The sequence below is a fragment of the Pezoporus flaviventris genome, unplaced genomic scaffold (assembly GCF_033815535.1).
Source record: "Pezoporus flaviventris isolate CSIRO_AGI_PZ_B2104156 unplaced genomic scaffold, CSIRO_AGI_Pfla_v1 ptg000066l, whole genome shotgun sequence".
Taxonomy (NCBI): domain Eukaryota; kingdom Metazoa; phylum Chordata; class Aves; order Psittaciformes; family Psittacidae; genus Pezoporus; species Pezoporus flaviventris.
The window spans coordinates 8,777,905-8,794,650 of NW_026892614.1; the positions used below are offsets into that span (position 1 = coordinate 8,777,905).

Consider the following 16,746-nt stretch of genomic DNA (forward strand, 5'->3'; position numbering starts at 1 on the left):
GCCTTGACTAATATCCTTTCTTAGAATATAACTGGTTTGGGTGAAAAGTCAACTTTCAGACTTTGAAATAACATTACAGTCAGTTTTTGTTAAAATTATTTCAAATAATGTTTCTTCAACTAATTTGTATCTGTGGAAGAAACTGTTAAGAAAAAAATCAATAAAATATCTGCTTCTGCAATTGCTAGTTAAAAAGCACGTTTTCATGTTTTCAAAGATTAGTAGATTTACCTTCTCAATAGTCCAGTCCCATCCCAAAGACATTCAGATAGCTACCTGAATACTCCATAGGCAGATACAGCCATTTTCATGAGCAGAAGCCAGTATGGGTGAGTGTCCCGCTTCAGCTTTGGGTACATACTGCATACTCTTGCAACTAGTTGTGTCTTCTGCTTTGTAACACAAATAATCATACATTTTCTCAACAATTTTTAGAGCTGCTTTTGAATGCCCAGAAATTACAAAATGCTAGAAAAAATGTAAATTTGAAAACAAACTCCATCATCAAGATGACATTACTCTGAAAACATTACAGATATAGATAAAAGACAACTGAAAAGAAATCAGAACAATCTTCATGATCTTATCTAAACCATCCAGAACTATTGCTTCATGATGGTGGGGGAACTTTACTCAGAGTGTAGCAAAATTTTACAGAAACTGCAAGCACCAGTGAGAGTGGAGGAGAAGTGCAAGACAATGGTCATCAGGATCTGCAGCATGCATGAGGCTTCTGGAGATTACTGTAAATTCAACAGTGAAGTTTAATAACTAAATGACACTTAATTCTGGAATCACAGATTTCTGTACTTACTTTTTCAGTTCAAAACTTTAGCTTAATGCAAGGTGGTGGTTACAGAAAATCTTTTTTGAGTTCCTGCTATGACTTCCCTAGTGTTGGAGAAGCTGGGGTGGGGATGCCTTATGAAGACGCTCAGTGAAATGGATATTCAGTAGATGCAGGAATGAGTGCCTATTTCATTGGGCAGCTGCAAGGCTTAGGGATATTTTGGTTTCAGAGCATGTTTTCTTTGGAAAATCAGTTCAGCTTAAATCCACATTTCAGATGATCAAATTTCTTGTTATTGGGAAAGTCTGCTTTACAGGAGAGGTTGAACAAAGGATTCAGAAGAATCCAGGTTTGCTTCTTGCAAATTCATGACTCCATTTGCACAGCTTTAACTCTTAAGCACTTTGTTCTCTGTTGTTTTCTGTTGTTTTAAGGATATATATCATAGGAAGACTTTTCCTTCTAAAATTTCATTTTTTTTTGAAGATTTTGTCTGTGAGGTCGTTCAGTCATATGTGAGTCAAGTTGGCTTTTGCTATACTGTTTCAATGATTAATTGCTCAAATATTTATGTGGCAGACAACTGTGTACAGTTGACATTCCCATATTCTGCAAGGTTTTCAGCATCATGTCTACTTAGAAAAGGCAGCAATTAAGCCCTTGCATATCCTGCATCATGGCCTGGCTTTTGGGAAATAACTACAAATCAGGAGGGAGCAGAAGATGTTGAGGTGTGTCATCCACATACCAATGGTATACCAATTATTATAAATACGGTTTGTCATTCAAACCGACAGACTCATTTTCTGTGGTAATCTGGACCAAATTCATGGACCAGCAACAAAGAGAATGAAAAACGTTTCCATACCTGTTGTCTTTTCAGTATTAATTTCATCACTTTTTACATTTTCCTAATAGCAAGGAATAAGATGTAACAGAATTAGAAAACAGAACATGAGTATAACTACAGAACAGTTCTCCAGTTGAAATTATTTTAAGAATTTATTTTATTTTAATTGAAGGATTTAAATATTTCCACAGTTTCCATTCAATCTGGGACAGCACTGAGTGAAAATAAGGAACAATTCATCTGAAGAGAATCAAAATCACAGATAACCAAATCACAAATGAAATTAATTGGTATTTAGCATCATGCTAAAGGTAAATTTGGATGAATGGCATTATCTTTTTAGGATAAGCAATGTCAATCATTTAGAGTCATGTGAATGTAACCTACATTTCTTAGAGAGTTTAATTCTTGGCACTACATTGAGCAAAGATGAGCAAAATACATAAGTAGCAATAACATTTACTCACATCTGCATCTTCAGTATGAGAATTGTGAGAGTCCTTCATTTGTACCTTACTACATAGGCTTTTGAGGATCCCCAAGGCTGACAGTATGCTGGTCTCAAAAATTGCCAAGTCTAATAAGGCAGGAAAAACTATGCAGCCACCAGTGTTTGAGATATTGTGGTATCAATAGGATACCACAGGACAAGCCACTTCAGTCTCATCCTACCTATTGATCTGTAGGGCTTGATATGTTGGGGTTTTGGGGGTCTTTCTAAGAGCTGCAATTGGCTGTCCGTTTTGTTGCTCTAATGACTAAATAGCAAAGATATTGTATACTTTAGTTTGTGGATGACAGTCAGGCCTGTGCCTACTTGGGGATCTCTGAATGTGCCATACTCTGCTGAAACAACATTGTGGAAAGAATCTGGGAGGTAGCAGGGTTTTTTTTTCTTTTTGCCTGCTTGCTGTTTGTTACTGTGCAGATGTGGCATGTTCTGGCATAAAAAGATAAAACATGTGACAAAAATCATAATGCTACCCTTAGTAAAAATACACAGACTGAAACACTTGATGGTAAATAAAAAAAAAAATAAAATCATACTGTCATTTGAAAGAATGCATCCAAGCAAGTGTGACTGCAAAGTAGATGTATTTCCAGTTTTATTCAAGTACTTCATGATTTCTCTATTTTACCTTCCCCTTTGAGTTTTCTGTACTCAGTACTCGCGTACTGCTGTTTCTCACCATTTGAAAGTCAGCACTGCTATTGATCAGCGTCTGACAAACACTTTGGTAGTCAGCTATTCCATGTATCACTGAGCCAGCTGCCTGACAGAATGTATTCTTAATTCCCCACCTCATTCAGCTTAGGGGAACAAAGTTTGTTTCCCTGCAATTCTTGATATTTACTTGTGTGCATGTCTTTATGGAGGGAATTTAGTAAGCTACAGGATTTTAAAAACAAAACTAAGATGAAAACAGAAATTTGCTTTGAATGCTACTGAACCCATGAAGCCACCATACCTACCTCTTGCAGGCTCAAAGAACTGCTCTTGTGATCTGGAGTGGCATCATTATGACTCCTCACAGTAGCGGTAGTAGAGGACAGGGAACTGTATTTCCTGTGTGAAAGAAATTATTGGAGATCACTCACATTCTTGAAGAAACTGTTTTCTGTCTGGAAAAACAAAACAACATCATCCAGTGTAATAAAGCATAATAAAATAGTGCCTGAATTGATCACACTAAGGGTTGGTGGTGTTTTAGAAATTTATGCAAGTAGCTAGGCAATATTTGCATATTACACAGCCAACCACTCCTGTTAGGAGTTTTGAGCAAATTAAATCCATAGTAAATCAAAATTAACACTGGTGTTTATCCTCAAGAAGTGAAGAGGAAAAAATTCAGTGCATGTCAGTGGCTTGTTCCCTTTCATCTTACCCAGCACTTTGTTCTGCAAATTTTTTTTTCAATGAATTATAGATTATTTTCAATCTGTTAGGATTCTGTGGAAGAAAATCAGAAAAAAAATGTGTGGGGTCTTCAATGTTTATGTTTCTGTGTCAAGAAAAGTTCCTACTGTGCTAATGAGAGACTCCTGCCACATAACTTACACCAATTTCACATCTGCTCTTTGTTGTATCTGAACAACAGGGATAATGCAAAACCCCTATAGGAAGTATATAGCAGGTTTCCCACTTAAATTTGGACAGGTGGCTGTAGCTTTGTAATTTTTCAATGTTTGATTTCACAAACTTGCTAGCATTCTTGAACATTGTGTGTCTATATGTTATCACAGCCAAATTCATCCAGGTACCTTCCTAATACATACAAAACATCCTAAGCCTATATGGTTCGAAGTCATTGTTGGATCCTCCTACTTATGCATAATCATAACTTTTCCTGATTTATACAAATTTCTATTTGTGAATTGTAATCACCACATTTTCAATTTAGTTAGGATTTCCCAAACTGATCATTAAGCTATAATGTAAAATGTAATGTAAAAAAAGCAAATTTATGTTCAGTTAAGTGGCACTTGTACATTTACTACTTGTACATGTAGTAAATGCATAAGCTACTTAAAGGTTTTAAAGCAAAGTAAGACCATAAATCATTCTTATGGTTCAGGAGAGCAAAAATGCTGCCTAATTGCTTAAGACCTTAAAGTCACATTAAGTATTTAAACCATATTGAGCCCTTCTGCCTACTGGTGCCTTTGAACAACCATTGGAAGCCAGGCTTCTGATGTTATGTACACGTGCAATGCTTTTCTCTCAAAATGAGCATATTTGGCTAAAATTCTATTGTCCATCCAACACTAAAACCCTATGCCAGCTTCTAGTTTGTTTTAAGATGAAACTTGAGGCTGCACACTTCAATGAGCTTGCCTCTCTGATCAGAGTATCTAATAGCATGAGGATTGTATCCATTTTGAAATAAAGAAAAAGCCTGTTGCCACAAAGATTTATCTCATAGAGATAAGAATCAAAGAAGGTACAGTACACAGGAAAACTGATACCTGACAAAAGCTGATTTCTGATGAATTCTTTAACAGAATTGAGAGTTATGAGGTCAAAAGGACAAAAGGATAGCTTAGTGGAGGAGTAAAAAAATAATATTTATATCATAAATCATAATATTTATGATTGATAAGCATTAAGGATAGGAAAGCTAATTAACTGTTTGAACTCGAAGTGATTAAATGCAAAGAAAATCTCAATTTAAATCAGCTGTCTTGGACAAATATTACATGGGTGTACAACAAATGACTGCACCTGTCCTGGGGGTAGATACAGTGCACACAGTTACCTGGAAGAGAAAGCAGTATGTACAAGGAATAACACAGCATTGACTCCAGATGCCTGAAGAACTGAAGCCTGGCTGTCTTCATTAATGTTACACCTAAAAATAAAGATGTTTGTACAGGATGTGTCAGAGAGGTTGCGTACTATTCCCAGAAAAAGTTGCAAGCTTTATTTGTAATCTAAAAAATCAAACATGTCATTTCCCAGAAAGCATGTCACCTAAAAGTGTTAGACACAGTTTTTTAGAGTCAGTTAATCAATTATGATGGATTAATGTCAGTGAAGTGTAGGTACAAAATGTGCCTGTGTCAGGAAAACCAGGAACCTGATGGAATGATGAACATTTTGTTCAGTCAAGTATTTTCCTGAGAATTAGTATCTAAGAGAAAAGTAAAGTAACTTATGTTGAAGTTAACTGCTAAGTTAATGTTAGAAAAGTACCTATTCCTGTCATTCAAACCAGCCACGTGAACCCTGGGTAAAATACTCTACTTCCAAATTGACTTTCCTGTCTTCTATGCATCCACATTAATTTGCTTCCTCATAAATGAGGAGGCAAAAGCAAAAGAGACAGAGCCAGAACTGAGTTAAGTTTCATTATTTCCTGCAATACAGAAAAACTCAGCTCACTTTCTCACAAACACGCCAATTTTACATATGAAGGATGCTATGAAACTACTGGGTAGGATAAGTAAATATTGACTTTGTATGGTATGAAAAGGCGTGTATTCCACCACCACCACAGAAATACTGCCGTTCTGCTCCACACAGTCTAACCAGACATGTTGTTGTTTTTCATTTTCCTCATTGTCCTGGGTTCAGCAGTAGCAGTCATTTTTCTCCTTCTTAGTAGCTGATGCAGTGCTGTGTTTTTGACTTTCGGCCTGGGAACAGCACTGGTAACACCGATGTTTTTAGTTGCTGCTCAGTAATATTTACTCTGACCAGGGACTTTCTGAGTCTCATGCTCTGCCTGGGAGGAGGGGAAGCTGGGAGGAAGCAGAGACAGGACACCTGATCCAAACTAGCCAAAGGGGTATTCCATACCACAGCACGTCATGCCCAGTATATAAACTGGGGGCAGTTACCCGGAAGGGCTAGATCACTGCTGGGTCGGGCTGGGTATCGGTCAGCAGGTGGTGAGTGGTTGTATTCTCTTCCCTTGTTATTTCCCTCACCATTATGATTCTTGGTGGTAGCAGTAGTGGTTTTGTGTTATACCTTAGTTACTGGCTGTTCTTATCTCAACCCGTGGGAGTTACATTCTTTCGATTCTCCTCCGAATCCCTCTGGGAGCCAGGGGAGGAAGGTGGGGGGGAGTGAGCGAGCATCTGTGTGGTTCTGGGTTGCCGGTTGGGCTTAAACCACAACACTCATGTAGCAATTTAGTCTGATGAGAATATCTAGAACCAATATGCTCACATCTTGTCACTTTCTGTGAAAGGATTTTACTCCCAAACCTCCAAATCTACTTGAGATTTCCCCTTGTTGAACCTGACTTCCAGTCATCTAGGTATTGAGAATTATACTGAAGTGATAATGTAGAACATCTGCCATTGTCATGTGAAGTAGTATTATTTCTAGATGTCCTTCCAGACATAAGACTTCCTAAATAAGGATGTTTCTTCAGCTCAGTAGCAGCCTCTAGTCAATGACAGAGTGATTTACATAGAGTTGCCTCAGTGGCAGTGCTGAGTTATGTTAAAATACTATTCTTAATTACATCATCCTTTCCCCAGATGACTCTTGTCTCTTGACCATGTCTCCTACCTGCAATGTCAGGAATAGCTAACAAAGTATATTGAAGTGGGAGGGAGAGGGGCACACATAGTTTATTACTTTAACTCCTGCTTGGCCATCACCCTTTATAGCTGGTTGTTTTAGCATTCCCAGTATGCCATTTGAAAAGTTTGTATGAAATACTGGAGGTCAAAATGTCTCCTTGAAAGCAATACTTACAAGCATCTCACAGTGGCAGATTCGAAATCCCACAGAATTATTGCACCGTTTGCACTTCCTGTAGCTATCAAACTGCATCCTTCTGCTTTTAAAACAGCAAAACATTTGATTTCCACAGAAGGTACAAAATTCTACAAAGAACATTGAAAAAAAAGTTGATTAGAAGCAGTGTGGACACTAGAGAGTAAAATGTTGTAACTGTTAGTTTAATAAGGTGCCTAAATTGACAGTGTCTGCAACAACTGTGTATTGAATGCTATTCTAATCCTATTGTATTTGAGCCACACAGAAGCACCAGAAGGAAGCAGGGTGTATTTGAGCCACACAGGAGAACCAGAAGGAAGCAGGGCATGATAGTACTCCCTGCTACAGAGGACAGGAGCCTCCATCTGCTAACCTGACCTGTGCTACCTACAGCACAGTTGCAATTAGAGCACATAAAAACTGCTGTAAGAACTAAAGATTAATCAGAAGTAGGTACCTATGGAGATAGGGTAATCAGGTTAAAGGAATAAGTCACTGAACAGAAATATAACAACCTTTCCTTAAACATCATCTAGATCTGTTACAAAGTTAGTGAAATTATACAAAACAAAACTTAAGTCTCATGGACTAAGTTAAATTGGTCAACAACTGAAATATAATTTGACATTTTACCAAAACAATAATAAGAAGAAATGGAATCACTTTAATACCCAGCTTGATCTTTATATGCCACTATTCCTGATGGTCAGTCTAGTTATAGTGATGAATGACACTGAATTTCTAGAAGACTTTATACAAGAACCTCAACTTACTATTTTTTACAGAAATGTAAGTTATATGTTCAGAGCAGCTGCTTCATCATGGCAAAAAACCATGCAATGAATTACTAGGCAGATATAGCCATTGAAAACAATCACTTTCTTACATGATTTATTTTAGACCTTCAGTGTGCTGATAATTTTGAATACTTATTTGGTTCTTATCCTATTACTAAACATTAAATCTTTGAGGGCACAGTAAACATTTTACTTTCTAATCTTTCGTAAATTATGCAGAATTTGAAGCGTTTTTCACCTCTGTATCATTCTTTGGAGAGCTGGTGTCAGACAGAAGCTGAATATCCGGGAAAAAATCATGTGTTTGTAAGATGTCAGGCTTCAGTAAGAGAGACACAACTGGATTCTTTCGTGGAAATGATACTGCCTCAGGAAGCACCCATGTGACATACAGGTATGTTTCAGCTGAGTTACCCTATTAAAATAACTGACTCAATGAAAAAGGAAGGAAAGGATTTCTCTGTTCATAAGGCAATTATCAGTGAGTGTGTGTCAAAAGCTTATTTCTGTGTCAAACTATAAAAACTGTTATAGGTATCACCTAGCATATACCTACACTGCAAACTGACACATCAGCCAGAAATGTTCCAGTTTACTTTAAATTACCTGCTGTTATATTATAAGTTGTGGAGTTCAGAGCTTTTGATTTTATTCAGCTTAGCTACCTTCTTAAAGTAAGTTGTCTCTTCAGTTATAGCTGCTTATTTTATTAACGCTGCTGGTCTTCAGTTCACATCTACCATACCAGCAAAACTGGTGGTTGTTCCAATTGTGTGAGAAGAAGAAGCCACAAGTCCATGGCATACAAATGACTGGAATACGTCAGCAATATCTGAGTCTGAGGGCTCAGCTGCTGATTGGGACAGTAATGTTACAAAGGACAAGTATTCAGAACCCAAGGAGGTGATGCTGTGTCTTCCACTGCCCAAGGAGTGCGTTAAGGCAGAAAGGCAGCCGTGAAGCAAGAAAAAATACAGCTTCCTCATGAGAACATGGCCGTAGGCCTGAGCTACTGTTTAAAAGGAGAGCTTTTACCAGTGCAGTGGGGCTAAATACATAAACAGGAATTGCAGGAACAGTTCTAGCCAGTCACAGCTGCTGGTGAACTAGAAACTCTTAAAACAGGGTAAACACTGTCTATAATAACAGCAGCATTATTGTAAAGCTTTTATCTTAAAGTTTTGACTGAAAAGTCAAAAGTCAATCACAAACAGAAAAGCAAAATGCAAATTTCATCAGAATGAGGAAAACCAGCAAGAGCTAATGAACATATTAATACTTAGACAGAAAGGCAGAAAGCTAATTTGACAATATGCAGAAACTGGATTGTTCCTTGACAGTTTCTAAAAATGTATCTACTAACTAACGATGAAGTCCTATTTTACCGCAAAATTTAGGAGCTACCAAATGAAGTGAGGGGCGAAAAAAAGATGTATTTGAAAAACCTGAATGATTTTCATCTTCCCACTCTGTTCCAAAGCAAGAAGTGCATGCTGACTCTCATCAGCCTTCAGATAAACTATCTTCAGCAGACGACGCTGATCTTTGCTGCACTGGGCCAAAGGCAAGGCTTTAACTTCCTGGCCACTTTCAGACACCCAGATTTTCACTGTTCCTACACATGGATGAGAAAGATATACAAAAGGGAATGAACTTTTCATCACCTGTGCTTCAAGTCAGAAACTTGAACTGGATCAAACAGAGAAAGCAGAAGTAAAAAGAAAATCCAATTGGAGGTTCTGAGCTATGTCACTGGCCTTTTGAAAGCCGTAACAGCGTGTGTGTTTCTTAGGAAAGCACCTTCAGGGACACAAAACTTACAAGAAAACATCTTCACCACTAGGTCCACCATGTTTCCATCTTTTTTTTTCCGTGGCTGTTTTATGCTACAGCCCAGGATAAAAGACAGAACCTATCTTACTTCTGTTTCTGAACTAACAACATCGGAGAGCTGGCAGAGTGTGGTCTGTCAGGCAGAAGACTTTAGGTTCTCAGCTACAGCAAGGAGCAGAGGCACCTGGTTGCTGGACTTGTCCCACAGAGCTAGTGGGGAGAAAGAGTTACAGCATTATTTTAAGTGAAGCAGTTATTACGTATGACTTCACTTCTGTATGGCTTGACAGAATTCACCTTCTGTCATGCTCTTATAATCTTAAAGTGCAGTCTCTACTCTCAAGTATAAGCAAGAAACATTAGCCAGTATACCAAGTGGAAAAGGTCATCCCTTTATGTGATGCAGCTTTCATATATGTAATATATTTTAATGCTTCAGGTGTGTACTCTTGAACATTTGAATGTGAAAAGAATTATTCAGTTATGTTACCAGATTACAAAACTATGAAAAGTTTTCTGCAGAATTCAGTGTAGCACTTGTGTATTGGAGAGGTCTTGTCACATCACCTAAACTTGATGCACCCTAAATAAAACCTGTGAAAAATTCAGGAAACATGTAGATACATGTACTCTAGTGTTCAGTGTCTGCAGACACTGTAAAATTGATCTTGGATACTATAAAATTGAAAACCTGCTGTTTTCTGTCTGCAGCCATTTCATTACAGATCTAAGTGCTATGAGGAACCACCTTTTCAGACCAAGAGCTTTGAAGACAGTCTTCTGGAGAGCAATAGGCTAACAAAGTACCAGGGCCCAAGCAGCCAAAAATCACCCTTCTGTGAACTATCTACCAGATAAAACCCAACCAAGACATGCCCCCTTTTCCCCATACAGACATCTGTGAGTTCCTTCCCACCTTGGAAGAAAGCCAAAATTCAATCTTCTGACAATGTAAGAATCAAGGCAAAAAGTTCCATCTCCTCTTCTAATATGTCATTTTAAATAAGTGCAATAAAAATGTAATAAATATTTCATTACTTTACCATCACATGCTCCAGTAACAAAATAAAACCCATGTATTTCAATGGCTGCACAGGTCACTTCAGTATTCAGCCCATGCGCATCTTCCATCTGATATACTTGATATCCCGTTTCCAGGTCCCAGACCTGGAAAAATAAGACAGTAATTATTTTTACTATATCCTCTAAAACTCATCACACAATGTGTTCCAGTGTGAATGACTAATGCTTCCAAGAGAAAATTTTCATGTCAGTGAAAAACATTCTCTTTTACAATAGCACACTGCCATGTTCTATTACTGAAATACTAATGTAATTCCCTGAAAATGTTCCTCTCCCCAGAGAAGCCATTCCAGCAAGGGGGGACAGTATTTAATATGCTACGAGAAAGACCCTTGTTAAGTCAGAGAAGTTTTTGTTAAATGATTTTTTACAGTGCAAAAGCAAAGAAATCTAACTAGAAATAATGGAACTATAATTTCTATGCCAAACAACAAAATGAGGCTCTGAATAATAAAAAGTAACCACCTAATTGCCCAGTAACTTATTTGTAATTAAAAAAAGCTGAGACTTTTATTTTTCATTTTAAATGGAGACAGCTTACACTCACCTTCAGTATTGACTCAGAGCAGATAGTGAGAATCTGGTGAAAAGCCCAGTTGTAAACTAAAACCTTGATGCTTTTCTTATGTGTCCTTGGCACGTATTTTGTATCTTGTATCATATGAGTTAAGGGATAAATATCAATGACATCTGAACCTGCACAGGGTGAGAGGTGTGGGAATATATACATTTTGAGTATCATAGGAGTTACTTTCCCTGCATATAGAAAGATTTTATGTAAAACATAGGATTCGAATTCTTCTGAAGATGGTAAGGAATATTGTCTGTTTCTTCAGCATATGTGTTCTCTAAACAAGAAAACATTCACATGTGCCCCCCACAAAGGGCACTGAACAATGGCTAAGTATTTACCTGCCTTAAACCACCACCTACCCACCTTTGATGGGACTGATACCCTGACTCCAAGTCATTAGGAGTCATAAATCCCCATCTCAGATGTCAGTAGGCAATGCTGATGTCTTTCTAGTACCTTCCTTCATACAGCACTGTGAATTTGAATGGTGTTTTCCAGACATTTTACAGTGCTTTCAGATTAGAAGGATTGCAAAGACAGAGATATAGGTGGGGACAATATGACAAAAGAAAGTACAAGGTTTTTACAACGGAGGCTCACAAGCCAGACTACATATGCAGCTTCCTTTTGCAGTTCTAGTTACAGTTCTACCAGGAGAGGAGCAGCAGTCAGCAGTGAGTATGCAGCAAAGGACCAAGTTGCCTAATACTTGGTGTAAGTCCAGGCATAGAGGACAGCAGCTTGGAAAAAGGCACAGAAGGAAATCTATGGCAATATTTAAATGACGCATGAAGGTGATAGTGATTTATGGATGAAAAAATAACTGAAAATCTCTGTAAAACTAGGTACATAGCAATGAGAATTCATTTGCCCATGTACAGCCTCAGTCTCGTGCCCTTTTCAGGGGCAAGGAGGCATTCACTTAACCTTTTAATGGAATCATTAACAGAATCCAGGACTAGATTTTTTCCGATATTTAGGTACTGCTCCAGTCATTGTTTCTAAGGCCAAAGTTACCTCCTTTTGTCAAGGATTTATCAATGCAAAATCCATACACCGCTAAGCCTTGAAAATCTTACTAACAAATTTGAAGAAAAGATGATATCCTTTATCCTTTAGAAATTAAAATAATCTTTAAAAACTTGACTGATTAATATTCTTGGCATTTTTAAAATAAGAACTGAAGTTTCTTAAGATTTGCAATGAGTACCAAATGCCTAAATTGATACAACAATTTGTGGGCACTAGTCCAGTGTATATATATTTGGGCTTCTAAAACAACTTTATTGGCAATGAGATTCAGCAGAAACTAGCAGATCACTGAAAGGAAAAGAAAAAAAGAAAAAAAAGAAGTCTCACATTCATGTCCTCAGATTTGACAAGCTTTGCAAGCGTTGTGCCTTGTTCCTCATCCAAGGATAGAAAAAGCTGTCTCCAAAAACAATTATTTGTCTGGTATGTCTCAGGCCTCGATAGCCCCAGAAAAGGTTCAAAGCTGGGTTTTTTTTTCAGTGGCTACATCTCTGGGGAAGGTAAACCCTGCCAGTTTCCGGAGTCTCTGCCTTAGACGCAGAAGGCTAACATCCTTCGCCTGTAAAGCTTTGGTCCCTTGGAGGTTCCAGGCTCCTTGTTATACAGTCAGGAAACAGAGCCCAGAAACTAAGTTGAGTTCCCACAGTATTTTATTCCTGACCAATTGGATAATACATCTGTTGACAGCAGAGATTGTGGGGCTTTCTGTAGCTACTGAGTTAAATAAGGTGTTTGAATGCATTTGTGAGGTCTCCACAGAGACTGTACTTTGCTGCTTTGATCTCCAAATGGTAGGAAGGTGCTAGATGAATAGTTAGGGGAATATCAGTGGCCTAGTAGCTTTCAAGAAATGGCAAGGCTACAGAAAATATCTGTAGTTTATTTTTTCTGAGGAAGCCTCGCCTTACCCTCAGAAAAGGCTTTCTCATTTCCTTTTGTTCCGGCTGTTAATTCCCATGCTGCATATTTTTGATGCATATTTCTATATTGAAATTAGCACTGTATATAACAAGATCCACTTTAAAATGGTCTTAATGTGCAAATACCTCCCAGTATTCTGTACATCTTATATACTTTATTTCTTTACTCAGCTTCAGCAGTATGTAACCATCAAGAAAATCTCATTCTAGGAGACGGGACATTTTCTCATACATCAACTGCAGCAACATACCGGAGATAAGCACGCCATTATCATTGTCAAATAACATGACAGAGTTCTCCATCTCTTCAGGGTTGACTTGAGTATCATGGAAGACCTGCAGCAGTGAAAGAGTCTGTATGTCCCACACTCTAAAAATCTGGAGGGAGAGAGCAGGGAGAAAATTTTGTACTATATCATGATTGGATTTTCAACTACTTTTCATTTCTATGATAGTAATATTATAGTCTCCAATGAAAATCACATTGTTAAGCATGGTACTTCCCCAAATTAGCAAAACAAATATCAAAGATATCTTTATCCCCATTTTACTAAGGATAAAAGGCCCAGAAAGGCTGAGCTCTGTAATCTTGACCTGACAAGTCCATAGTAGAACCAGATCTGAGAATTGGTGCTACTCCTTAATGACAAGATGGATCAGTTGTGTCATACTTTTCAGTCAGTCACTTACAGATATATGCCAATAGTTCAAAAGCTCATATTTGTACTGGACTATCAAATGGTGTGCAACAGTAAAAAGATAAATTTCACAGGGTTCCAGGTAAAGGAATTCCTGTAATCTTTGACTGACCGCAGATGTTGGAGCAAATCAGGATCAGGAAACACTGCAGAAGGATCATTTTAATGCATAGGTAGTTCTTGTGTTCTCCGTAAGCAAATGGTAGTGGTCACAGCCTGGATACTAATCTCTAAGGAGCACTAGATACATTAGATATATTTGGTTTTACTTTCAGTTTCAGTGGAGAACACAATGTAAAATTCTTTAAACCGCAGAATTACTTGATAGTAATTGTATATTATTCATCCTGCCTGATTGCCTGATCAAAAGCTGTGTTGAACTCACTGCTATCCCATGCAAACTGCTCTTAGTCCTAAAAGAAATCATGATTTAATTTCTCAGATGTCATGGCTTTTAGTGTGGTATATTTTCTTGCAAGATAATCTTACTATAAAAAAAAATCAAAAGTCATTCTGTCATCACATCTGACTGCAATTTTTATTCAGCTGCCGAAACCATGGTGAGTTTTATGTAGGCATTTGTGCAAGGTATCTGTATTCATTCACTTGTGTTACTAAAAGGTGGGGCTGCATTTTTAATTGGGATTTTGACATGTTGGTACAGTGCTTCCATCAATATCGGGAGTGTTGTGGGTGTTGACAAAATTCATTGAATCATTGCATTAAATGATCCATATAATGTAAATCCACAAAACACATCAGGACAAACCCCTGAAATATTCAACTGATTTTGATGACTGAGCTCCATCTCAGACAGAAATTTTGTATAAATAATTCTGCTTCCTGTGCTACAGTCCCTGGAGGTCTTCCTCTCTCAGCTGTTCCTTATTCTTTGTCACTCAGTTGACATCTTAGTGGCTTTTCTTTGGTGATTTTGATGCAGTTAGGCAAATTCGTGGGCTTGGCCAGGAAGCATGAAGCAGCCATCCTGCCCTGACTGGGGCTGGGCTGCTGTTTCTCTAAAAGAGCTTGAATTTTGGGAGATCTGATGAAGAAAAAAAACCCCAAAAAACAACTAGGAAAAATCCTAGGGAAATCTGTAGCCATTTGTTTGATTCATCCCAGGATCTCCTGTATTAATATTATGTTAAAGGTAGGTCCAAGTCCAAGGGCGTCTGCAGCATACCGCTTTGGTGAAGTTTCGTGCATTATATTCCTGAAAACCTGCTTGATTCACCCACAGGTAAAACCAGCTGTATTGGTACATTAATCCGTCCGTTGTGGATAGACCACCCAGTAAGCCCCTTGAAACCAGCCTGAGCATCAGTCCATAACAGCTGAGCATTGTAACAGAAAAAGAATAAAGTGGAATTAGGACAGAGAGACTGGAAGCTCATTTTGAAATTGTTGGTTTTTTATTTTTTGCCTGATATATTAGCACAATCACTGGAAGCTCTGAAAAACAGCCAGACTAGCCTGAACATAGAACTCTGATTGGCACTTTCATATAATTTCATAAAAGACAAGCTACTTGCTAAGGCCATTAACAAGTCATGACCCAAGAAATGACTTACAGCCAGACTTATATGAGAAGTGCTAGAAAATAGTATCTGATGTGTAACTCAAATTCAGCACAGTCATGCTGCTACTGACTTATAAAAGTTGGTGACTGGTAGAAGGAAGACAGATTAAATTATCATTAAAGAAATTTGATTTGCAAAGTAATTGCTTTTAGATCATCTTTCCTAACACCAAGCTAGAAATCTGACAGGAAGAACTCTGAGGAAAAAACAAGAACAATCTGTCAGCCTCATAAATAAAACAGCTACAATCGAATTCACTGCTGAAAATTCAGAAAATTCAGTTCCGTAAAGTTGCTCACCTTTTAATACAAAGACCTTTGAAAACTTGAAATAGCCCTGAGAAATACTTTCTACGCAGATTTGCAATTAGATAATTTTATGTCTGTAGAGCACCACTAATATATGTGCATTTGATCCCATAAAAACTTAAACTGTTTGCGGGTGTCCTGAACCCAGGACAGTGGGGTTGTTTTTTTTTTTAATGTAAATAATCCAGGAAAAAAATTCATTTTATACCTATAAAAACAGAAAGTAAGTGGTTTCCCAAATGGCACACAGCAAATATTAGTCTGAAACATAACGCACAAGTTTTGACTATTTCAGCTTTCTTCACCATAGCCTTTTCCTTTCTTAATTCGGAAATCTATTTATTTCTCTGTTGAACAGAGTGTGTGCCCATTACAATTCACAGGCAATATGTCATGTCCTTAAAAATGCTTTTGATAATGAGGAAGACTTCACTTGTGCATATGTTCATGTTATGAGTTCTTTTCAATTGCCAGGAATTATTTCTTCCCAAGGCACACTCACCATGACTGAGAATGAATGTTTGTTACTCTGTATGTTATAAAATGTTACGGTATAGGTCTTTTTTTCACTAAAAAGAGGATCTCAGCACAGGGAAAACACCATTGCCAAAAAGAAAAAAAAAAAAGGCTTAAAGAAACCATGCTGAAAGCCCCCACAAATAGAAGAATGTTCACTGTATGCAGAATAAACATAGAGACAACAGTGGATGAAAATTATTCAGGGAAATACACAGATTTTGAGGTTATTGGAATTTCCATTAGTAACCTGATTTTAAAGGAAGTTATATTGGATCAGCAAAATTCTGAAGAGGAAGGAAAGAAAAGAAACAGATCCATCCTTTGGCACCACAGAGAAGTTCATGGTGGGTGTTTCAGAATTTTAAATAGAAGAAAATTTTTCCTGAATACTTTCTTTGTTTTCAGGAAAGCTCAAAAGGAAAATGCTCTAAGGAACTTCTACAGAGACTAAATTTTCCCTGATACAATACTGAGTTAGAGGAACCATGTCCAACATATTCCTCTGATAGGCTTCTGATTACAT

General features: G+C 37.6%; 1 protein-coding gene across 1 annotated transcript in view; it reads right to left on the minus strand.

The window, feature by feature from the left end:
* Window positions 1-16,746, minus strand: part of WDR64 (WD repeat domain 64) — a 61,391-nt gene that overhangs the window by 9,878 nt on the left and 34,767 nt on the right. Inside the window, exons 11-20 of the mRNA XM_061471173.1 lie at window positions 13,367-13,493; window positions 11,137-11,285; window positions 10,550-10,673; window positions 9,119-9,288; window positions 7,912-8,088; window positions 6,853-6,983; window positions 4,898-4,990; window positions 3,114-3,207; window positions 1,659-1,701; window positions 277-389 (exon numbers count right to left, since the gene is read on the minus strand). Coding sequence (XP_061327157.1) covers window positions 277-389; window positions 1,659-1,701; window positions 3,114-3,207; window positions 4,898-4,990; window positions 6,853-6,983; window positions 7,912-8,088; window positions 9,119-9,288; window positions 10,550-10,673; window positions 11,137-11,285; window positions 13,367-13,493 — 1,221 coding nt within the window. The remainder of the gene's footprint in view (window positions 1-276; window positions 390-1,658; window positions 1,702-3,113; window positions 3,208-4,897; window positions 4,991-6,852; window positions 6,984-7,911; window positions 8,089-9,118; window positions 9,289-10,549; window positions 10,674-11,136; window positions 11,286-13,366; window positions 13,494-16,746) is intronic.